The sequence below is a fragment of the Triturus cristatus genome, chromosome 10, assembly GCF_964204655.1.
Source record: "Triturus cristatus chromosome 10, aTriCri1.1, whole genome shotgun sequence".
Taxonomy (NCBI): Eukaryota; Metazoa; Chordata; class Amphibia; order Caudata; family Salamandridae; genus Triturus; species Triturus cristatus.
This window is the reverse complement of record NC_140593.1, coordinates 284,855,872-284,881,224: the sequence shown is the minus strand read 5'-3', so window position 1 is coordinate 284,881,224 and position 25,353 is coordinate 284,855,872. Positions and strand designations below refer to the sequence as shown.

Sequence of the window (25,353 nt, the reverse complement as noted above, 5' to 3'; positions counted from 1 at the left end):
AAGTTGGGGAATTAATTCCTCTTAAATCCTGAGGGTCCCTGGGGGCCAACTATTTCACCAGGTACCTCCAGTGTGCACCAGGGAGCTGCGTTGCAGAGAGGTGTTAAGAGGCCACGCCCCTTTTTACAACACGTAATTTCGATCAGCAGTTAAAGCTATAGCAGTGTCTAAAGTTTCCTATGGGAAATTGATTTTTTTACCTCTATTTTTTATTTTCTCAGCAACTACTGAACGGATTTACACCATTTTTGAAAAAGGGCGCTTTCTGAACCAAGGGCTACCTTTTTGCCAAATTTGGAATAATTCCGTTCAGCAGTTCGGGCTGTAGCCATGTCTAAAGTTTCCTATGGGAAATAACATGGGAAAACGCGTTTTGGGATCCCCCTTTTTTCTCGGGCCCCGCTTCGCGAATCACTCCCAAACTTTCAGGATAGGCACTGACCAGAGCGCCCCACTAGTTTTGAAAATTTCGCGAAGATTCGTCATCCGGCACAAAAGTTATTGGGAAAACAAAAAACGCTTTTCCTATGGATAATAGGTCCTAACTATAACTACCTACTGGCGACCGCCAGTAGGTAATGTGTATATATATAATATATATTTAAAAAGTGTGAAGTGTCCCGTAAGCAAGAGAATTTACTGATTAAAAAGTGCCCTTGCTCAGAGGGGAGGCCCTCTCCTTTACCTCCCATGCCCGCAGACGCGCACAGGAGGAGGTGACCCGGGTGGAGGCCGAAATTACTGAATTGGAGGGTGGTCTGGGGAGTGGGGTGACTGACGCGGCGCTGCATGTTCTACACCTTAAACAGGCGGCCTATAGGGCCCTCGTCACGGAGGCGGCCAGGGGCCTTAGCAGAGAGCAACAGGGGCGACTGTACGATGTGGGTGATAAGGCTGGCAAACTGATTGCGTGGTTGGATAAGAAGGAGAGAGCTAGTCGTGTGGTCCCGCTGATTGAGAGGATGGATGGTGTACGAATTACTGAGCCGGAAGGCATTGTTTCTTGCTTCGCGGATCATTTCCGCGAGGTATATTCTCCGGTCTCTCCCTGCTCGGAGGAGGATTCCCATGCCCTGCTGCGGGACATCGCGCTGCCCTCGCTTTCAGTGGAGGACAGGGATTCGTTGGATGCCGCTCCCACCTCGGATGAAATCGCCCTCGCCATACGCTCGGTCGCCTCGGGCAAGGCCATGGGCCCGAATGGCCTTCCTATCGAATTGTACAAGCTGCGACCGGATGTACTGGCACCTCACCTCCGCGCGATGTTCCTTGCGGCCCACTCGCGGGGCTCCCTCCCGCCGGACCAGCGTCTAGCTACCATCGTGGTTATCCACAAGGAGGGGAGACCGCGGGACCGGGTTACATCCTATCGGCCGATCTCGCTCTTGAATGCGGAGCCTAAAATCCTCGCCAAGGTGCTTGCCAACCGGCTGGTCGGCGTGGTGGGCGATCTGGTCCACCAAGACCAGTCCGGCTTTATTCCCCATCGCAACACGGCCCTTAACCTGCGGCGCTTGCACGGGGTGCTCGCGCGTGTTCCATTCATGCGGGAGCCGGCCATCTTGGCGTCTTTGGACGCCACCATGGCGTTTGACACGCTCGAGTGGCCGTACATCTGGGCGATGTTGGCGAAATTTGGATTTGGCCCGGGATTCATCAGCTGGGTCAAATTGTTGTACTCTGACCCATTGGCGCAGGTGGTGGTGAATGGTCGAGTCTCGGCCCCATTCGTGCTGGGACGGGGCACGCGACAGGGTTGCCCCCTGTCGCCGCTCCTGTTTGCACTGGCCTTGGAACCCCTGGCGGAATGGCTGCGGTGGCACCCCTCTATCCGTGGTCTCCGTTGGACCCCTGAGTATGAGGACCGCGTGTCCCTCTACGCCGACGACATCCTGTTGTACTTAGCCTCCCCGCGTAAATCACTGATTGTCCTGGTCGATGTTCTGCGCTCCTTCGGCCGTAACTCAGGTCTTGTCATCAACTGGGCTAAATCCTGTGTCTATGTGCTTTCCGGGGAGGCTCCTGTTCTCCCGCGGGGCTGCTCGATCCAGATTGCCTCGCAGGGGTTTCGTTACCTGGGCGTCTATATTACGCTGGACCCAGTGGCCCGCTACGAGCGGAATTTGCTTCCCCCCCTCCAGCGCTTGAAGGAGGACGTCGCGCGCTGGCGGCGCTTGCCGCTTTCGTCGCTCGGCCGGGCGGCATTGTTCAAGATGATGTCGTTACCGCGCTTTCTGTACGCCCTCCAGAACTCGATGGACCTGGTCCCGGCGCGTTACTTCCGTGAGGTGGAGAGTTTGCAGCGCCGCCTGTTCTGGGACGGGAGGCCGCGTATAGCCCTGGCAAAGTTGACGCTCCCGTGGTATGACGGAGGGATTGCCCTCCCGGATATTAAGCGGTATTACTGGGCCTCCCAATTAGCTGCAATTAATCACGGCCTCTACGGGCCCGCCTTAAACCCGGCATTTGAAATGGACAAGATGCTCCTGCCCGGTGGCGATTACAATCGAGCGCTCTACACTAGCGTGCCCGACTCCCGCCTGACGGGACCCACGCGTGTCATGGTACGAGTATGGCACGCGGCCAATGCAGCTATGGGATGGAAGGACCGTTTGACCCGGGCGTCACCGTTGTATGCGTCTGAGAGGTTGGGCTCCCTATGGACCTCGAAGGGCTTCGATAGGTGGGACACGATAGGCATTAGTACAGTGGGGGACCTCTGGACGAGGGGAGGATTCAAAACTTTCGAGACACTGCAGGCGGAGTTTCAGCTGCAGGGCAGTGAATACTTTCGATACCTGCAGGTCCGTCACGCACTGGGCTCTGTCTTCCCAGACGTGGCCGCCATTCCGGAGTCCTCCCCACTGGAGGATAGAGTGCTAGACGGCCACGTTCCGGACAGCACGATCTCCCTCATCTACAAGAAGTTGATTAATGACCGCTCGGGCTTACTGACTGGGCTCCGCGAGGCTTGGGTTGCCGATGGGTTGGAGCTGGACGACGAGGATTGGATTTCCGCGGTGGCCTCCCCGAAGGAGGTGGCCATCCCGGCTCGCCTTCGCTTCGTCCAGCTTAAGATACTTCACCGGGTGTACGTGACGGGGCCGGGGCTTCTGCGTATGGGCTATGCCGAGGATGGACTGTGTAAGCGTGGGTGCGGTGCATTGGTGACCTTTTTACATATTCTGTGGGAATGTCCGAGGGTGGAGCGATTCTGGCGTGGTGTGCATGAGGTCCTGCGAGCGGTTACGCATGTAGCGCTGGTGCCTGAAGCGAGGAGATGCCTGCTGAATGTGTGGGAACCGACCGACTACTCGGTTCCGCAGACGCGATGGGTGACGCTGGGTTATATGATTGCTAAACGTGACATCGCTCAACTGTGGGGATCCCAGAGGCCCCCGGCAGTGTCGGCCTGGAAAGAACACATGGATTGGTGTATGTTCCGGGAGAAGGTGGTGTATGTGGCGCGGGGTAAGCCTGGGGCGTGGCTGAAGGTGTGGGGCCCCTGGAACGCCTACCGCGGGGGTATTTGCGAGCCGCCATTGTTGCCTCCCGCTTCACCAGCTCCGTCCCCCTAGATGACCCCCTCCCTCAATCCCGGGCACAGAGTTTTCCCAGTCCCAGACCTATTCCCCTTCCCCTCCTTCGATTTTAGTGTATGGTTGGGGTCCCCCCATTCGAGGAGCGTATGTTGTCATTTTCGCTCTCGGGTTGCCTTGTGGCTGTGGTTTTATGTTGTTGTGTTGTATAAAACGAAACCGTATTGTGGGCTCAGAGTCATGTGGCCCACGTTGCTGATACCTCCTGCTTTAGCGTCTCTGTAACGCCAAGTGCCTTATTGTATATATGTCATTTATTCCTGTCATTTTAGCGGCCGGCCGGAAGGTTGTAGGCCCGTACCTGTATATATTTGAGATTGCAATAAACGGTTTCAAAAAAAAACAAAAAAAAAAAAAAAAAAATAGTCCCTTGCATATGATTTTTCCAGAGTGAACATTTCTGAAAGCCATTCCTGTGGAATCCTGCTTATAGATGTTTTTCCAGGTCCTGTACCTATGCAGACTCAATGCCATTGGCAAGAAGACAGTCCATCTAGTGTTTCAGGCATCAGAGAAGACAAATACTGAAAAATACATAGAGAATTATCAATGGACAGCTACCAATTAAAACCGATGGTTTTTATTGAAGGGTTTCAAGTGACATCAAATAGACAACAAAAGTGAAGCTAGAGTTTTCTATGACTCTAGGAGAGGAAAAGTCTCTTATGACGGACCAATCTGGGAAGAACATTTTCCACCATTGTTTCATTATAGAAGTGACTAATTAGATTTAGGATTAGGCATTCCTGCTAATGGCTCTTTGTCAGAGCCATAGTAATGGTATATGTTGTGCACTGAAATATCACCACATTTTACCTCCTCGTTAATCGAAACACTCCATTACTGACCTTTGTTTCCCAGGCGCATTTCTGTTGCCAAAAAAACATTTTCGATATTCGAATGCCATTTACAATTACACGCTCAGCATTGCCTTGCGAGCAGTGATTGCGGTTAGAGGCGTGCATTGGAAACTCTGGAAAGTAATGCACGTACCATACAGTTATTTAGCACACGATGGAGAGCCCTCGAGGGAAAGATGTCTGGGTTTGCAGCATATGCTGCAAATAAATAATTTGCCAAATATATAGCATTGTCGAAATTGCACCTCTGTGGACAGGAAGTACATGTTCCGGACTAAAACATGATTTTAAGGACTTTGTACACTGTTCTTCTGTACTAGTGATCCTCTGCCAAAAAAGATCGTTTTTGATGTTATCAGATTTTACAAACAGTACAAACTGCAAAATCTTGTTTGGAGACTCCTGACAGTATGGGTTTCCGAAACGTTTTGTAAATAAGGTTTGCCTGAAATTGTTTATTGCAGTTCTGTCGTGACTTATGGCAAAAGTGTCGCTTATGGTATTATGTTACATGTTTGTGTGACTCAGCCGATTCATGCAACTGGGTAAATCATGTGTAACATATGCAGGAGAAACAGCTGGCTGCATCTCCACATGCCATTAATGTAGGCATTGTTAAGAACATCTTTGGCGTATATAATGTCTAAAATATCGGGATTTTTTGTTTTTTTTTAAATGAGGGTCACGGCTATTCAGTGTACATATTACTTAAACCGGACCAGTGCCTGACAGTTTTTCTCCTGGAGAGTCAATTTAATGTTGCACCAACGGAGAAGTATAAAAACGCCTTTTTGCTCTAGTCAATTGGGACAAAGTTTCCCAGCTACAGGGCAATTTATATAATTTACTACCACTTAACTACATAATAGTATCTATTTATGTACAATGCTTAGAAACTGCAGGAATACAGCTAGGCAACAAGGCTGTATTTTTTAGTATTAGTAATATGAGGCAGTTATTATACTGCGAATGATTTTTTTTTTTTAAAGTAATTTTATAGGAAACAGTTTAGGGAGTAGTAGCACGGTTACTAACTACTGTTTCTACAGAGGCAATCATACGTGCTCACAAAGAGCAGGGTATGCATGCTCCACTTGAGAATGCGACTAAAGGGACGGTGCTTGATGGATCCTAATAGATTGCACTCCTCCACCTGAGACAACCCAGGCTATCAATTTCATTATGCAATTCAAACATATGAAACTGGCAGTGCCATATAAGGTGTGGAATTCAAGCAAGGGGCCTTGCATAGCTCATATTAACAGCTGGGCGCAGAAAGCTTAACAAACTGCTGTGCAAATCAGCCTTAATTGGTCCTAATTTCTGTTGCTTCGGTATCAGAATGAAGTGCAGCTGTATAATTCACCAGTAGACAACTCTTTTTAGACTCTTGTACAAAAAGGATATTTTTTAATTTCTAAATAGTGGATAACACCAAATTGCTATTTAGAAATTGCAAAATGTTGTTGGCTATGAGACCACTACAGTTAGCAGTCGAATCAATCTGGTGTTTGTAAAGCGCTTCTGCTCACCCAAGAGGGTCTCAAAATGAAGAAGGGGGGAGGGGGCTGCTGAGCGTTCTGAGCGCTGGGGGTCGGTTAAAGAGCCAGGTCTTGAGATCCTTCCTGATCAGGAGCTATAACTTTGAAGAGCGAGATACCCTTATCAAGGGGGATAAAAATATTGTAACAAATCGCACAAGATAGTTCTAATTATTTCATTTAATTGGAATATCAAATTATTGAGCCGAGTGACTAATTATTTCAAATTTGATATTTAAGGCCATAAGAAGCGATTATTAGCAAAACACATTGTTGAAAATGGCCCATACTGTTGATCAATGTATATTTGATTGGCGGATCCGAGTTAGCTGTAAGTCCCTTGTCATGGGGTAAGACCTATACCATGGGCATGCATCTCAAATGCACCACTGTGGGCCTGCCGCACTGGTTGTGCCATCTACAGAGGTAGCTCATCGATAGTGGCACACAGGTTTGTCTTGAGGGGGCCTGGGTGCACAGGTTACTGTTACTTGGTTTGGCATTTAAAAAGCCACATGCCAGGGTTCAGCATGTCTCCTGCTATATCGGAGTTCTCCCTGGAGACAGTGTACAGTGTTGGGAAGAGTTTGGGCAGGTGTGTGTATGTCTTACTTGCAAGAGTCATGCATGACACTGGATGGTGTGTTTGGTACGATGGGGCCTGCTTCTCGCATTGGATTAGCCTGATGGGCTGTGGGGAAAGGCTGTTGAGTCGTATTTCCTACGGGAAGAATAGTAACAGTATATAGTGTTTGATATCGATGAGTTCAAAATGGCAAATCCTCTCCAGTAGTGGAAGGCTCGGGCTCTGTGTGCCTGATGGCCTGTCTCCTAATTCACAACTGGGTGCTAGAGTGGCAGACACATCTGTGCATTCCTGATAGAGGGCCATAAATGAGGGGCTTATGGGAAACTGGTGACCTCTGACTCTGAGGGGCCTTTCTGGGATGGTTACCTGTGGGTGGAATTGGTACCTCCATTCCATAGGGAGGGTCTTGGCCCCACTAAAGATTATGATCTAACCTCCCGGGGTTGGATGGCAGGCAGGACAAAATTTAGAGAGGTCCTGTGCATTTCAAAGGTGGCCTTTTGAACTGATCATATCTTCAAAGGACATGGTGTGTATAACTACTGGGGCTTCAGCATCCAAAAGTAGAGACAGTTTTGGATTTAGAGCCATACTACACTGGTTCGATACTGGTACATTGACACGAGGAATCATTAGGGGAAAAAGGAACTGGACTATCCACAGACTTGTGGTTGCTTGGAGCTTATCATGCTCTAAGAAGGGGACTATCACTTAGTGGTTTTTGCCTGGATGTTGCTGGCCTGCAGCATAGTGCCAACTGTCGTGACCTGGGTCTTGAAGTACTGTCCAAGGGCTGATGAGCTGACCTCCTGTCCACTAGATCCCAGGGACACGAAGGATCTCACTGTCTCCTCAAGATTGTAAGGGCCGCACCGGGTTTGACAGAGACAGGTGTAAGTGATTGTGGTTGGGACAAGAATGGTCCTGACATACACCATCATCTCGCTGTGCAAGAGGAGTGTGTGCACAAGATCAGCAGTTATCTGAGGTGCCGGGATGTGAGGAGTTTAAGGAGTGCGCAGGAAGCTTGCAGAGTCTGAGGGAGGCATGCTTGCAACCAGGGGATCTGTGCTCGCTTGCGCTCCAGAGCATGTGGTGTCTGAGGGGTGCTTGGGGAACCTGAGCCAGGATCTGAGACTGTCTTTGGCCTCTAGATAGGGAGGATAACAGTGCTTGAAATTGCAGCATCTGTCTGAGGTCGTTGGCTCCCTCTCCCTGGACCCATGCCACAGGGTGCTTTGTTTTGGAAACACTGTGACGAGACCTGAGGGGTTTCGTGTATCTTGTGGGCATCTGCAGCTGACTGCCGAGGGTCTATGGCAGGTCACAACTCCGATTGAGGGGAATGGTTTTCTCCAGATGGGGAAGTCCCCTAACTTCCTGGGTCACAACCTTTGTGTATGGGGGGATAGTGATCCCATGCTCATGCAGGTATTGTCATGCGCATGGAGGTCTAATCGGGATGGATGAAACTAAGTAACTGTTTCTTTCCTTGTTTGGTGGTTCTGACTGTCTAGTCAACAGGGTGCCTGCCGGAGTAAACGTGTATCATTGGATGGTGGAGTTGAAGTACTGAGGGGCTGGGTCACGAGGGGTAGTCAGAGACTGGTGACTGTTCGACCTTTCTGCAATGGGAAAGTCCGACAATTGTGTGTAACTGTAGCGTGTATATTCAATGTCTATCTCATTTTGATTTCAGTCTGTGTGTGTAATACAAAGACAAGTGTTTTATACATACTGTGTGGCACCTTTTTTTTTTAGCATACTCAGTCTGGTGCGAGGGGGGATGTTGTGCCAATACTTTTCACTTGAGCCCTCAGGATAAGCCTGACTGATTGATGCCAAGCTACCAGAGGGTAAGCTCAGGTTATCAGACAAGTGTACTCATCCTATTTGGAACTGTGGATTCAGACTGGCTTGGATGCAGGTTAGCCAGCCCGAAACCGCTGGCACTAACACATGTTCTGTATGAAGAACATGTTTGTCATGTATTATTTTGTGTGAAGAACATCTCAAATGGCCATTCATCTGCGGCAATGGAAAGAAATTTCTTCAATTTAACATTCATCGGTAATAAAGACTTCTATGAACTATTCACAGTTCAAGAACTTTATATATTGACTCGCAGACAATTAGTGTGTATGTATATATTTATATATATAATATATATGTGCATATGTATATCATTGCTGGTTTGGATAAAGATCAATATATACTCTATTTGTCTAACTAGCTGTAGGCTAGCTAGAAAAATCCCATTCACCGTATTTTAAGTGCCATAGGATACATAGGATAACATGTAGTTGTAGTACGGCAGACAGGATATGCGTCATATTTGTGGTGGTGTATCACTTTGTCAAACACTGAATCAGGCATTTAGACATACAGAAGTGAGCTTTAGCAAGTATGATACTTGTTATTCACTCATACAGAAGAATCGGGTAAAATGGCACCATCAGAAACCATCCAACATGCTACTTCATCAGCCGCTGGTGCAATAACTGAACAAAGTGTTGAGATATCTGTGCCACATGCCTTGCCCAATGAGGGAATTGAGGTTAATGCAAACTTAGGGCCTGAGTAAGGCAGCAGTTATCTTATCAAAATTGTGGTCTAGAATGAAACCTAGTGATTCAATAACCTTGTCTCAGTCGAAACCACATATGTATGTATATATATATATATATATATATATATATAATATATATATATATATATATAATATATATCACAAGCCCCAGGGTTTAGAGCTTAGAATAACGAAAAAACATGTGAATTTGTATGTGTAGGAATTAATGAAACGCTGAATTAAGTGTACCTCAAGGAATTGTTAGTAGGGATGTGTGTTTGACCCCATTGTTACAGGTTCAATTTCAAGTAGTTAATTTATCTTTACTTCGTCCTGAGATCTATAAAATGAGTACCATTGAGTTAGGTAACAATAATTACCAGTTATTGGTAAAAAGCACAAAGAAAAGGACTCTAGGGCGAAAATGCAATCTAAAAGAATGCTTGGTCAATCATATTCGGCACTAATACCATGTCTTCCAGCACTTTCTAAATGTTAGTAGTTAGTTTAATTTGACCTGTAATGTCCTATTAAATGTATTTTATCTTTAACATTACCTTGCATTGTAATAACTATTTTACTAATGTTCTATAACGGAATATTCACATATAATAAATTAAATGGCATCCGAAAAAAGCTACAAACCTATTACATTAAAATTCAATAGTTAAAAGAGAATATGAGGAAAACTAAGTAATATATTGCATCTTTATATACATATGTGGTTTATTGGGATTAAGAATGAAATATAAATATACATTCTTAATGTCACTTTGATCCTTAATTGTATTGGTGATAAAAAAAATAGTTAATAGATATCCATGAATACAAGAATATTCTTACTGTTGTTTTATAGCTAAACCAGTGTACTTAATTCGCATTAATGTAATCTGAAATTTTCCAGTACTGAAGGCCCAACCTGGTGCACTTCCTGAGATCTTCCTCTCTCACTTTACTTATCACCTGCACATATTTTACAGATTGAAAGCTTTGTGGAAATAAATAATATCGTTCTTATCCTTTATTTATTTGTCTGTTCCTTTGGTGTTCATTCTAACAAGCATCAATGGGAAGCTTATCCGAGAACCATGCATTTAGTAGCAATAATATCCTTTCCAAAACGTTTCTAATATTTGGATTTCAGTTAGTTCTGTTTTACCATATTCAGTAACATTTTACAATTTGTTAACATTCTCTAGAAGGTTTTTCTCAATAAATGATTTTATATTTTATACATCCTGGATTAGTACACATATTCATATAATGTGTGGCGGACATAGATCTTATCATGGCCGGACTGTGAACCCAAAGTAGCCCTGGCAAGTTTCTCGGTCTAGCCCCTGCCTGGCCCAGGGAGGCTAAAAACGCTTGCTTGCTGCTTTTGTTGGGGCAGATATTGCAGCACCAGTAATAAAACTGGCCCCCTACTCTGTAAAACCAGCCCTTACCCTTCCAGCCTCCCGGGGAAACGCCTGATGCACAGTATGGCCAGTCCGGCCCTGAGTCTTATATTATCAGAAGCATCAAGTCTTGCTGTGGTTTGTTTCTTGGTATGCCAAATGGAAAAGCTAACTCATGTCGAGTTCAAGTTTACGGATGAAGCTGCAATGGTGACTTTGCACTTTATATATATGTACATTCTTTTGAATTGAGTGTCTCTGCAGAGCCAATTAACTGGCGAATGCTTGAGCTCTTTATATATTGTCCAATGTACATTTGTTCTACTTAGAGTCATGCAGAATAATCTTTCAAGAGACAAAGCTGAAGTGAATTTTGAAGTCATTGCACAGAGATAATTACCAAACTCATTTTGGGACTGGGAGGAACAAAGGTTTTTGGGCATTCTAATCTGCAGGCATTGGGGATACTTGGGATACTCGCATAGCTCTAATATATGTAGATATGAAGGGGCCTGTTGCACTCCAAAGTTACTCAATCTGTAAGCAGGCAGTGTCTTTGCAGGGTCGTTTATTCAAATGTATTACTACTGCCTCAGTGCTGCCTATATTTGCTTTAACATGTGTACTGAAAATCCAGCAGGTCAAATTAAAGGCAATCAATCAGATTTCAGACATGTTCAGCACTTGCATACCCTCACGGATGACAAGCAAGGCTCTACAAATCCACAGTTCATTACATTATATTATAAAAGTGATATTAGATCCGGCCTCTAGATGATTCCGGCTCAGCTGGTTGTCATTTCTGCTCCTAGGACTGACCCCACCATGAGTTGACTGACCCCAACATGAGTTGAGTGGGGAGAGAGATTACCCCACCTGCTCAGTACAGTACAGGTCCCTTTGCCCCCAGCTGATGCAAAGAACCCAGCCAGCATCATAGAAATTTCCACGGACAGGACTGTAATTTCTAAACTCCAGTGCCCCCCCAGGTTGCTTGCCATCACTCCATAGTCTTTGATGGCTCTTGCTGAAGTGGTGTCAGGGCTAGAGAAATGCTAACCACATGTTAAAGTCCCATACTAAGAGCCTGATTACGATGCCGGTCAATCCTGTTGGAGGTGGTTGAACCGCTGCGGTCTCGTCAGAAGCAGTCGGTCCAACCGCAGTATTACGATACATGCATCTTTTATTACGACCGACCGATGAAAGACTGCTGACTCCGACAGGCAGTTGGAGAAATACAGTATCCATAGGGCATTACAGGTATCTCCGACTGCTGTCCAGATTGCAATGTGGGTTTCCAACGACCAGACCGTGGCTTTCTGACCGACTGCCTCTAGTCAACAGAAACAATGGGTTTGGGGCGCATACTCACCCAAATCCACTTCTCTCTAGCAGTCTCTGCTGTGGATCCCTTCCTCCAGGTCACTTCTACACCTAAGCGGCTGCACCCCGATGACTACAATCCTGTGGGTGCCGGAATCCAGATAAGTCCTTCTGCAGTTTATATCCCCATTGACTGGACTGTGCACATTCCTCGTCACTCTAGCAATGGGTTACATGATGCACAAGGCATATCCCCACATATGTAATGCATGTGTGTACAATTCACATGGTTTCTGTGGTTTTCTATGCATTTGCAGCAACATATTCAGGGATATGTTCTACGCATGTAGATGAGACCACAGCGGTAATGGTGATTGCATCGTAATGTGGCGGGGGTAAACTTCCCGGTCTCTGCGGTCAGAAAGGGCCGATGAAGACGGCGGTCGGATGATCAGTCCGAACGGCATCGTAATCAGGCCCTAAGATGGCCACTTCTACATATGGACCTATTTACATTTCCCAACCCACCCATCATGGCTGTCACATTTCCTGAGTAATTAACTTCATTCAGTCCTTGGCTACTATTTAATTGACCTGCTGCCCTACATTTCTCCTTTGCAACAGTTTACTGTGAATAGTAAAGTCGCATGGTTGTGTTCCTGCTTACAAGGACTCTGTCTATTGAGAATATGTCTCTTAAAATGTTGGTCCTGTTTATTTCAATACTGATGCTATGCCTCGACCTTGGTCACCTTCTGGATGATTGTCTAGATCTTGTTTCAGGTTCAAAGCATGATGTTTGCATACATAGCTCCTGGTGATCCCTGCCTAAGCTTCTATTCCAACCGCCCACAGGCCATTCCCATAGAGTCCATTCTTCAACCAGCAGACCCTCGGTCATCAGAAGGATGCATATCACCAATCATTAACTACATCCTATTTTCAGTTACTCCAGAGTGGGGATTTGTGGAAAGGAGCTGGCGGCACTCTAGCATAAGGTTGTGCATGTGAACATGCCTTTTGAAACTGATCTGGTGATGGTATACACCTCAGACTGATTTAAAGAATCTTAACACATTGTAAGTAAATAAGTAGGATGCAATTATTGCAATGATCCTACAAATCAGGAAGGAAAGTGAGGCTGAAAGGCTGTATGTCATGTACTTTAGAGTCAGAAAAAGTAAAATATACTTCTGGCTATTTGGAAAATGGACTTTCAGAAAGGTGGCTTCTAAAGAGTCATTATTAGAAATCATCCTCAAAGTGATATTAAAACCAGTTGAAGACAATAAGAAGATGATCCTGCTTCCATCTTCCATCTTCCATCATTGACAAACCTGCGCACAGCGTGACATGTATCCTATGCCCTAGCGTCTGTGTTACTGACGTTTGATAGCCAAAGTGCTCACTTCAGGCACAGTGGAATATTCTAGCTATTTTGGAACTTCCCCAAAGCTTCCATAGGCATTAAAGGTAGATTGCTGATCAAGTTATTGAAAATCAATACAAAACAGCATATAACCATTTGGTTTTAGTGCTAACAATTGGATTGCACCAATTAATGTGTAGAGATTGACATTGTATACTCTAGAAGGTTTGAAAAAAAGACTCTGAAGTAGAGCTTTTAGCAACAGTAAGACATTTTGTGGCTTAAGACAAAAGGGTCTCTTTTACCAGTTTTCACAAGAAGTAAGTCTCGCTTTACCTCTATATAAACAGTAGTCCTATCGGGATTGGCAGCCTTATAGGCAATCTGTATTTCTCCTGTGAGGAAGAATGCTACATACTGCCCCCATCTCTCTGTGGCCTAGCAGAATTGCAAGCAACTGACAAATAATCGGGATCCTCCACAAGAGCATTCTTTTGATATTAGGATATAATTTGGATGTAGTGAATACGTTGGTCAATTGCTGTAGAGCTTCTTGTTTCTCATTGCGTGCTACTTGTTGCACCCTGATACTTGTAGGACATGTTGTAAGATGGGTTGTAAGACCTGAGTAAGTTGCTGCTGCTGCCCTTCATCTAGCTTTTACAATAATGTCAAAAAAGCTAAAGTGCTCATCTTTAGACCAAATTAATTATGGAATGCTTAATTTTAACCAAGTAAACCGGGGGGACTCCACCTCCCACCACAATGGTAAAAGAAATATATATATTTTGAGTTCAGACTGAACAAAGTGCTTCTATTTGAGTGCAAGTAAACTCTATTGTGTCCATAGGTTTCAATAAACAGAACCTTTTGAGGAAAAGCTCAATTGTTATTCCCCCAAAATGCTGAGCGACATTGGTAGCCATTGTTATTCTCTTTACGCTGATTTATACCGGTGCCTTCTACCTAGGACTATCTGCTGTGCTACTCTCTTGATTGTAACTGCTCCAGAACAAGGCTGTTTTTGTCTGCCTAAATTTGACCATGCCACCAAAGCTGGATGTAAGTTGCATTGGCCACCGTTGGAGCAATCGTAGAAATTCTGCATTACTCTTTGACATAGAATTACTGATAATTAAGTGATTAGAGATTGTCGTGTAACTTGGGAGAAAACTCCTGTACTGAAAGAACATTTAGTGAGCACTAGCAGCCACTCGTGGTTGCTAATTTGTGTTCTGCTGCTTTAAGTGCAATTTCTTAGCACAAAATGCATTTTATCGTCCATTTTGGATGGTTAGGGTGCATTTTGCACAACAAAAATAGCACTAAATGCTGGGTGTAAATTGGAGGAAATCCTACTTCAACTCCCATTTTAACAAGTGAAAGTGGCTGCTCACACTCTAAAGGTGCCCTGTTGCATTTAGTATCATTTATTGGTGCAAAAATGCCCCCTTGTGTACAAAAACAATGCAAGGGGGCTCTTTTGCACTAAGATATAGCATTAAATACAGAGTTACTCCTCTCGCGTAATTCCATTTAATCTCACAGAATTCATGGTAATTTTATGCGAGTGTGCTACACATCATAATGCGAGTTCCGCCCACCCTTTATGTGAACAAATACAGATCGCGGAGAAAGTGAAAATGCTCTCGTATTTTCGGAACAATTTAGAAGCATTATAAAGCGGTGCTCATGCCTTACCAAATCCCATTATCACAACCATGACAGGATTTTCCCCTAAATGCCCCCAGGTTAATTTGTATGTGCACCTCATGTTAACTAGAATTGACCCACCTAGGCTAATTTTGCAATCATCTTCCGTACGGCAGAATAAAAGAATGGATGCAACACCACCACAAGCAACAGCATCAAATGGATAGTGTAATTTGTGATGCTATGATTGGAACACTTTCAGTGCCTATGTGTTTGCCTGTGTGTGTGTGGTGGGAATTTAGGGTGTAAAGGAGTATGTGAAAAGAGTTGCCACTTGTCCATTGACTGTAGGTGTATCACCAGTGCAACTCTGAATTTGCAGACACCTGTATGTAGTGGTTAAAAAAAGTGTTACTAGCCGTCGAAAGAGAAACGTTATTTATAGAAGGAAAGGAATACCCTTCCATTAAGCAGGTCTGTATTTTCTATAACAGGGCATCAACTACTGTTACTAAGATAAATATATGTTATTGTGATATGAAATTGTTGAAGGTCTTTTGAAATACTGTAATTTAGAATAGCTGATTGCAAATGGGCAGTTAGTTACATTTTTCTTTTGATTGATTTTTTTTGGCAGAAAATACTGAATTCACAATTGAGCCAATCTCTTCTAAATAGTATAGGCATATTAAAAATCAAATCATAGTATTATGTTCAAGAGATATCACATTTAGTTATTACAAATTTGTGATTTTAATGTAGTTTAACAAACAAATTATTTTCCTACCATTTTTCTAGTCTGTTTTTGTCTAGTACTCACCTACCACTTTAATATGAATTCCTTCTTATCATTTTAGTTACTAAGATCTAATTTATTATTTTAAGTATGCAAATCTCAGATTTGACACAACCATCCTAGGTTATTTTATTTTCAGAATGTAAAACCGTATATTGGGGGATTTTGTTTAACAAAAAATAACAATTTCCTGCGGTTGTGAGTGATATGGAATGTGCTCTTTCTCGGCTTAGAATAGTATATTAATATGCTGATCTGGTATTGTTCAGGAAACCACATAATGTATTTATCTACTTTTGCATGTGTTCACTTCTAATTGCAAAAGAATTTAACAAATGGAACCATAAGGATGATGTTGCTGTTATTTTATTCTCTGTTTCTATGGGAAATAATGTTTTTTTTTCTATTCTGATTTTCTTTAGCACACAGACTTGTGTCAATATATGGACAAACACCCAGGGGGAATTCAGCCAGATAATGTGAAGGTATGTGTTTTTGTATAATTGTATATGTGCACTTTCTCAAACATGCAGGGAAAACGTGTTTGGTGGATACTATTCCATAATATTTTTCAAGGCATCAAATCAGGTATCCTTCTTGCTAGTTTCTTTGCATTTCTACATAGCTGCTTTCCCTCGGAGGTGGCGCATCAGCTATGCTTGTAAAATGTGGCTCCAGTGTGAAGTGTCAGGTTGAAGTGGTGGAAACATAACCAAACTACTGTAATTATTTTGTTTGTTACAGAGCAAGAATGCTCATGAATGTCTGTTTTACTTGGACATTACACATTGCTCTCAATTTCTTGGATGGAATTCATTTGGTAATGCATGTGATTATAGATTTAAAACTTAAATAGAGAGTGGTAGTTTGTTGACGACTTGGTAACCATCAATGAGGAAATGGAATTCCGAATTAAATGATGCCTACTTAAATTAACTTTTGGACACAGGACAGTAATTGTGGGCTCACCTCTACCTCAAAATAAGTTATATGTAATGTGAGGGTGGCTTACAGAATATTAAACTGGATCCTCGGTCAGTTATGTGGTCCCTGCTCAAAGATCACATTTGTGGGCAGACCTTCCTTTATACACCATCACTGCACCTCCTTTGATGTCATTAAGTTAGACTGAGTAGAAAAAACACACGTGTCACCAGCAGACTCCTGATGAAGAAAACCTGTCACAGAGATTGGAAAAAATGTATCTCAACATACCACTTATTGGGGGTAATAATTACAATGAAAGAATTATATGAATTGCAAGGTATTCTGGCTGCATGTTGTAATTTCACATAGCCAATTGCATGCCTCCAGAGGTCCCCCAAATTAGCTTTTTTGCCAGGTTTGGCTCCCTTTGGTCAATCAATCCTCTGGGAGTCCCGAGTTCCAATAGAGATTCACCCCCTGGGGCATTTAATACATCAGCCTCTCTTTCTCAACACATTAAAAAAATCTTGTCTTAGTAAATCAAGATTTTGGCAAAAAAATGTCTCGACTGCCCTTTGAGAGATCACAGGTTGTCATAAGAGAATTGTAACTGTGGAATTTTGAAATATAGATATTGTTCATTGCTCACACTTTGTAACTGATATCCAATAACATTATTAGTGGCCTACTTTTGTTTGCAAAGTAGCATTTCTACATTTTGGTTTTCTCCCCATAAATGTGTTTCTTGATCCATAAATTGATAGTCTTGCTGACATTAACTTAACTTTTCCAACTCATACATGAATCCAGTATAGCTTATGTTATCACACTCTGTACATGTGCTTTCAATTAAATAGGAAGATAATGTCTATCATCCTGAAGTTGTTAAGCAATACACAGGCATGCACATATGGCAAAAAATGCTTTTTGATTTAAGCAGCGCTGCTCCATCCTGACTTTAACCTTGTCTTTACGTAACTCTATCTTTTCAAACTTGTCTTCATCAATGTGCATGCCACTTAATGAAAATGGTTCAATATTCACAGCATTCAGTAAATAGCAACAGATTAACAATCTGTGTGCCTCGAGAATGCAAACATTAATGACTAGTTTGGGGAACTTCTAGTTTAGGGCAAATTGTTTAAAAAGTTTTAAGTAGAAATAGCACAGAAGATCGTCAATAGTTGTGGTAAACTGGGATCTAGGCTGACTGCTGTCGAGCGTGGGTTGGAAACTCCAACCAGGTTTGTCCTGGTCAAAGATTTTACCTTCTGACTTAGTCATTAAGTTCCAATCCACCATACAAGTGCATGTCTGAAGCCCCCAGGACTTCAGAGAAGGCCTTGGAGAGGATAACAACAGGGTCCAGTCCAGGTACTGTTGCCACTGGTCAGCTGGACTGTTGCATGAAAGGCTTCTTGTAGTTTGTTGTATCCCTGTATCTGAACAGGTCAGCCTTTTGACCCTCGGAGTTCATCTCTTTGTCCTTGGGACAAGAGGAAGCAGGTCCAGTCCTTCGGGGCTACTCTCAAGTCACAGACAGCAGGTCCAGTCCTCCTCTGTTTGTTACACAGGTCCAGAAGTGTTCTTAAGTGGGTGCCTGGAGATGCCACATTTATGCCTGGCCAGAGCTAGTGGTTGTGAATGACCCATAGGCACACCCTAACCAGTGGGGTAGATGTTCCTGGTGTCAACCCTTCCCGTTTTGGTCATTTTCAAGATGTTGAAAGTCATTGGCCACCCTCAACTTGGCGTCTTAGGGGTGTGTGGGGGGCAGTGTATTATAGTAATCCTAATGTCTTCCCACATCTACCACTAAACTCCAGTTTGAGGCAGCCACTGGACCCCTATTTAACCTAGAGACAGATGTCTGGTAGGAAAAAAGTAGGGTTTTCCAGCAACCAGCAGTGAATACACAATAATTGTCTTGGTATCCATTTCTCTTCGTTTCAAGTGCACCCCAGCTGATTTATTAAAACCACAGTAGACCTGTGAAGCAGGATTTGACACTGTTCTGTGAGGCTCGAAGGAGTCGTTGCCACCCATTCAGGTCTACCTGTTAATCAAACTGACCTATTGTGTAGCTCCTGGAGGGAATTGCACATTTGATTCACCTCTATTCAGATGCTAATCACTGGCTGGGAGACCTACAGGCAGGGGAAAAGGTGAGGTTTTAAAAGTTACTTTTCCTTAATATTTATTTTAAAAGCCAACGTCACCATTAAATGTGATATTTTTTAGAACTATTAAAATAGTTGTTTAATTATTTTCTAGCTAGTTCCATTCCCAAGATACAGAATCAACATCTTAATCTGTACTCAGGTTTACTGCATAGGACAGTTAGGCCTGCCACAAGGAAAATAGCTTTTGGGTGCAAGTCACTGTAAGGCCATGTTAACATGACATTTCTACATATCCTCTGTTTAAATACCATGCACCCTGCCTTGAGGGCTACAAGGCCTACCTAGCGGTGGCTTATTAATATTTTGAAGGGAGGTTGTGTCCTGTCAAAAATATTTATTTTGTCATTTTTAATTGTAGTTTGTAGTTTACATTGCTACACATGCCATTTTTGCACTACCACTGTACTGGATGGCACAATATACTGCAGTCATCTAGTGGCATGTAACTTTCAGGTCTGGGTACACTTTGTACGAGATACTAGGGACATAAAGGCAGGTAAATATGCCAATTAGGAGTATGCTATTTCAACCATTTTAAAGGGGCATAACAGGCACCTTACTACTGGCTAGCAGGGGTAAAGAGCACAGAGTTTCAAAGCCAGCAAAATATAGGATCTTGTGAAAAAAAAAAGGCAGATTCCCTACAAAGTGTTTTCAGGTATTACTGAAGGTAAGGAAGTGATGCATGGTGGCCAATGTCCTGATGGCAAGGGAGGGGATAGCAGCACCTATGAAAGATTGCTTCTTTTGTTCTCAATTTAGAGACCTCAAATTCTGCATTTCTGCCCCTGAGACCCTTGTGGCCATCAAAAATGGAGAAGATATATGTTAGGACAGATTGATGTGGTGAATGATATTGTAAGCCAGACAGCAATATTTGAATTGGTTCCTTGCAAAGATGAGATCTTCACCACAATAGGAAGCTACTGAAGCTGGCATAGCATTGGAGTGATACTGTCAAATTTGTCTGATACTTGACTAGACCAACGGCTATTTGTAGACCTGCTTTGAGTGGTGCCATCTCCTGAATGGGTGGCATATGTAAAGATAATACAATCACCCTTACTTCAACCTCCCAACATTTAATTTTCCACATTGAAGATGAACTACTCTTGAAAGCACTTTTTTGGATACCTAGAATATAAGTTCCTTGTGGTCGACAGCATCCTTTTTAGGCAAACATGTTACATAGTTGTTGCAGCCCAGACTTTGTTGAAATCCTTGACATTTGTTGTTGCATGAAGTTGATGAAAGACATCTTAAAACTTGGAGAAGTATTGCACATTGTACTTGCAAAGGATGTACACATGCAATGGTTTGTTTACACAAGGAGTCATCCTTTTGGATAACAACCGCTAATCCACTTGTTTGTTTTCATAATGATTCATCCTTTACATTGTGAACTGTTATACATTGTTCTTCAAGGAGTTACCTGAGTGGGTTAAGAGCTAATCAAATGTTTCAAAACTTCAGTGAAGTTATGTCGTCACAATATTATTGTAGTATGGTATGCAGGAATCAATAATTGCAATATATAGTCACCAGGGGCTCCATTAAAACACACAACATGCTTTTATGTTGCAGTCACAACTTGTAACATAGAATGTAAACAAAATGATGAAAAGCCAATCTATCATGTTGAAGATCGGTCTTTCTATAAAACAATGTGATAATCATAAGTGTGAATCGGTTACTATATCAACTTTAACTGTATCTCATTGAAAAAGAAATATAGAGTTTCATTCCATAACATAGAGTGGGAAATACAGAGTGTGTCAGCAGGTACATTGTATATGATATAAGAAATTAAATGTCAAATTCATCTCTACACCAACACAGAAGAAATCCTTTTCCTTTGTGACAACAATGTTTGTGCATTGACATCAGCTGTGCCACAGAACCGGGCAGTGTGAATTTCCAGTGCATCTTTTTCCCAGTTGCCCCATTCCACTTTCCTTGGATCTACTGAAACCACACATTGTAGTAGTGGGGTTGGCTGCGACTTCAGTGAATTGTGGGAACTATAATAGCTCCAGTTGGATCCGGGTTGTCAGTGCAGTGCATCTTGATAAGTTTCCTCTGAATCTCTGGGATGACTGATGGCATAGGCAGAGTTGTTAAGAGTTGTGAAGATGTGTGAGTTCCTCTTATGTGCGTTTTTTTTATGTATTAAGAGCATGTGCAGGCATCCACAGATGACCTCAGTATCACAATACAGTTATGCATTTATTTAACCAAAAAAACACCCCAGATTTTTCATATATTTCAAATATGTCATTTTAAGAAAACGAAAATAAATAACAGAATTCAGATTAAATAATTCATACAATGCATCTTTTACATGATGAGTATGATTTTTCACAACTATGGGGCAATTATGATGTTGGTTGGAAAGGCTTTGCACGGGATTCGGCCTTTCCTAACGCATGTCGGAACCTATGTTTCCGACTGACTCGGAAACATTTCTGACCGATCGATTAAGATGGGAAGGTAACCTTTTGGTCTTTCCGACTCGGTTCTGACCGGCATTCAGAGACTCCGAGTCAGTCGGAGTCAAATCGTACCGGTTTATGGACCGTGTTTCTGACCGATGCATTACGATGTCGGATTCGAACAGCCTTCCCGAATCGGTCCGTCCGACATGAAACAGCTGTCGGAAACTGACTTTGGGGGCCTGTAGCAGGTCACCCTTCACCAAGAGGCCTCCGGTTGGGGTCCATGGGAGTACCCATGGGACCCCTCTTTACAACCATGAATAGTGTGGGAGGCACCATGATGTGCCCACCGCAGGGTGCATGGTTTTCCACAACCACCCCTTTTTTCAATGGGAGGCTGTGTTGTCGGGCGGAACACAGGATCCCATTGAAGTCAATGGGAGTCCTACTGAGCGGTGTTTGGAAACATTGCAATGGGTCGGTCAGACTCCCCCGAACCTGAGTCGGTCGGAAACTATTCCGATAAGAAGTTGGTCAGAATGCTTTCTGACCGACATCGTAATGAGGCCCTTAGTGTTCTGGAATTATATTTCTCTACATTCTAAGTGCTATACAAACATACAAGACAGTCATAGGATCTTGCAGTCTGATTCCACACAATGGCTAATATTTTAAACAAGAATGAGGGGTTGGAGGAGCACACCAATTATACCAATCTTAATCAATGTTATCAATCCAACTGGTTTCTTAGTGGTGCTGCAGAGCTACACTTGCTGTCAGACCAAGCGTATAATCAAATGAAATATGTTACAAGTTTGAGGACTTGTGTGCACTGTGCACTATTCACTGGATTAACAAACCCTTATTATATACTGCAAAAATGTCTTTATCCAAATAATACTCAATACTGAACCATTTGTTCACAAATAAAACTCTTATTTTGACTTATTTGTGCCAATATTATAAGTGAAACAAACATCCACATTACATAATCATAATAAATTCTGCGATTTGCATATTAACAATACTACAATGAATATTGTGATACATAGGAATTATAATGCATCAATCTTGTAAATGCCCGATGCATTTTGGGACGTTGCAGTCCCTTCCTTAGGGGCCAACCTATAAAGGAAAAAATACTTTTGTAAAACTCATCTGTCAATGATGAGTAATTACTCAAAAGCGACATTGCCCAGTTCACTATGTTCACAATATGTGTGGCAATTCGTGGGGCTTCTATTGGTTCGATGATTCAAAATGCCTATAACCCACCTTGGATATACCATGAATGTTAATGATTCGGTGCCTTGTTGACAAACGATGATTCTTAACAAAGTTAGTCGGTGATTTTAAATAAAAGAGCATTAACACCAGTTGTGTGCATGACCCTTAAGGAAAGGAAAACGAAAGGAGAAAGGACGTCCTAGTCCTGTGTCAAATAACTCATCAATGAATGGAAGCTGCTATGAAACTGAATATTCGTGAGTTCTGCCCTGTGTAAAGAAAGAGCCAGTGAGCTTTGATGACCCTGCCATCCGTTTTGATAAAAAGTATATAATAACTCAAATGCTAACCTGAATGAACAACTAGGCTGTGCCTGGTTGGACACCGTAATCTGAAGTAATAACTAAAAACAAACGAATAAAGTCTCAAATCTCTGACTAAACAAACGAAAATGATCTGTTCTGATTGGTAGTAAAAGTGCTTACCAAAATAAAGTTAAATGACTGTACAAGCTCTCATGTAGTCCATTCGTAACGAAAGAATTCCTACGAAAGGAAAAAAATCTACGAGAGAGATGCCTGTTTATACAAAATGGTGATTATAGTACCAGTCATTATCGGGACTTACCAGAAACTATTCCCTGGTGTCAGAAACCGTCAGCGCGTTTGAATCCTATGTTTGTTGAACGCCTCTGAAACTACCGTAGGAAAATTAATCGGAACTGAAGGAAATCGAAATAGGACTAAGCGTGCCTAAAAGGAGCCGTCATCTGCACGTAGTAAAAAGGATGAAAGATAATATCAAGCAATATCGTAAAAACGTTAGGAAATACTGAAATAGCGATGTGACTACAGAAAAAAATCAATCGGTTGTTTATATATTTACTGAACCAATGTATTTCTGCATATAAACAATCTGACAGATGAGGGGAAATAAAACGCATTTGCTGAGAACACAGTTTGCTCAGGTCAACTCTACCCTCCTAGATGAATAAAAGAATAGGAGCTAATAAAGGCCAGAATGTAAACAAGAATAAAGTGAAATATTAATACTGCTAAGTAAAGGAACCCATGTAATCCTACGATGAAAAAAAGCAGTAGACAAATACACTACTATACCGGGTCAATCGTAACCCTAAAAAAATGAACAATAGAGGCGCTGAAAAAAAACCAATGCAAATGAGCCAAGAAAATGAAGGGTTCTAATGAACTAGATCCCCAGTCCTATCGTCTTCTATCTAAAAGTTAAGGAGCGTGAAACCAAAACAGATATAGTAACAAAATTAACGTAGCTGTGTGTGTGTGTGCGCCATCACCAAATCAGTGAGTGTATCACCTATTTATATGTTCATTAAGATGTATTATCCTCTTAAAAGTGTTATCAGGGCTGCATCAACGTTGGTATTCTGGTAAAATCATTAGAAAAAACAACTCCTGTCTAATCGATCGTTAGGTCCTGATGGTATCATTGTGCCTAGATATTTGATCCAATAAACTTCTCTTTGGAGCAATTTCTTGGTTATGTCAATCCCTGGTCGTAATGTCACTTTTTCTATTATTTGAAGTCTGAGTTGCGATATGGTATGCTTAGCCTCCTCCCAGTGGAGCGCTAGAATAGATGTTGTACTTCTAGTTCTGATTTTACTTTTGTGTTCCGTAATCCGCACCTTCAGTTTCCGTAATACAAATAATGTTGTTTATTGTATTAAGTGTCCTTGTGGTAAAGCATATGTAGGGAAGACAGAGCGGAAACTAAAGGTGTGGATTATGGAACACAAAAGTAAAATCAGAACTAGAAGTACAACATCTTGTCTAGCGCTCCACTGGGAGGAAGCTAAGCATACCATATCGCAACTCAGATTTGAAATAATAGAAAAAGTGACATTACAACCAGGGATTTATATAACCAAGACATTGCTCCAAAGAGTAGTTTATTGGATCAAATATCTAGGCACAATGATACCATCAGGACCTAATGATCGATTAGACCTGAGTTGTTTTTTTATAATGATTTTACCGGAATACTAGCGTTGATGCAGCCCTGATAACACTCTTGAGGGGATAATACATCTTAATGAACACATAAACAGGTGATACACTCACAGATATGGTGATGGCACACACACACAGCGATGTACATTTTCTTACTATATCTGTTTTGGTTTCACTTTCTTTAACTTTTAGATAGTAGACGATGGGACTGGGGATCTAGTTGATTAGAACCCTTCATTTTGTTGGCTCAGTTGCATTTGTTTGTTTTCAGCGCCTCTATGGTTCATTTTTTGAGGGTTACGATTTACCCGGTATAGTAGTGTATTTGTCTACTGCTTTTTTTCATCGTAGGTTCCTTTACTGAGCAGTATTAATATTTCACTTTATTCTTGTTTACATTCTGGCCTTTATTAGCTCTTATTCTTGTATTCATCTAGGAGGGTAGAGTTGACCTGAGCAAACTGTGTTCTCAGCAAATGCGTTTTTTTCCACTCATCTGTCAGATTGTTTATATGTAGAAATACATTGGTTCAGAAGATATATACAACCGATTGAGTTTTTTCCATTTGTCACATCGCTATGTCAGTATTTCCTAACGTTTTTATGATATTGCTTGATATTATTTTTCATCCTTTTTACTACGTGCAGATGGCGGCTCCTTTTAGGCTCGCTTAGTCCTATTTCGATTTCCTTCAGTTCCGATTAGTTTTCTTCTGGTAGTTTCAGAGGCGTTCAACAAACATAGGATTCGAAGGCGCTGACGGTTTCTGACAGCACAGAGTAGTTTCTGGTAAGTCATGATAGTGACTGGTACTATAATCACAATTTTGTATAAACAGGCATCTCTCTCATAGATTGTTTTCCTTTTGTAGGAATTCTTTAGTTATT

The 25,353-nt window shown here is 42.5% G+C and overlaps 1 protein-coding gene across 5 annotated transcripts in view; it reads left to right on the top strand.

Moving 5' to 3' along the window:
* Nucleotides 1-25,353, top strand: part of CDK14 (cyclin dependent kinase 14) — a 2,110,677-nt gene that overhangs the window by 1,001,414 nt on the left and 1,083,910 nt on the right. For all 5 annotated transcript variants that reach the window (XM_085631156.1, XM_085631160.1, XM_085631158.1 and 2 more), the window contains one exon: nucleotides 16,125-16,187. In XM_085631156.1, coding sequence (XP_085487282.1) covers nucleotides 16,125-16,187 — 63 coding nt within the window. The remainder of the gene's footprint in view (nucleotides 1-16,124; nucleotides 16,188-25,353) is intronic.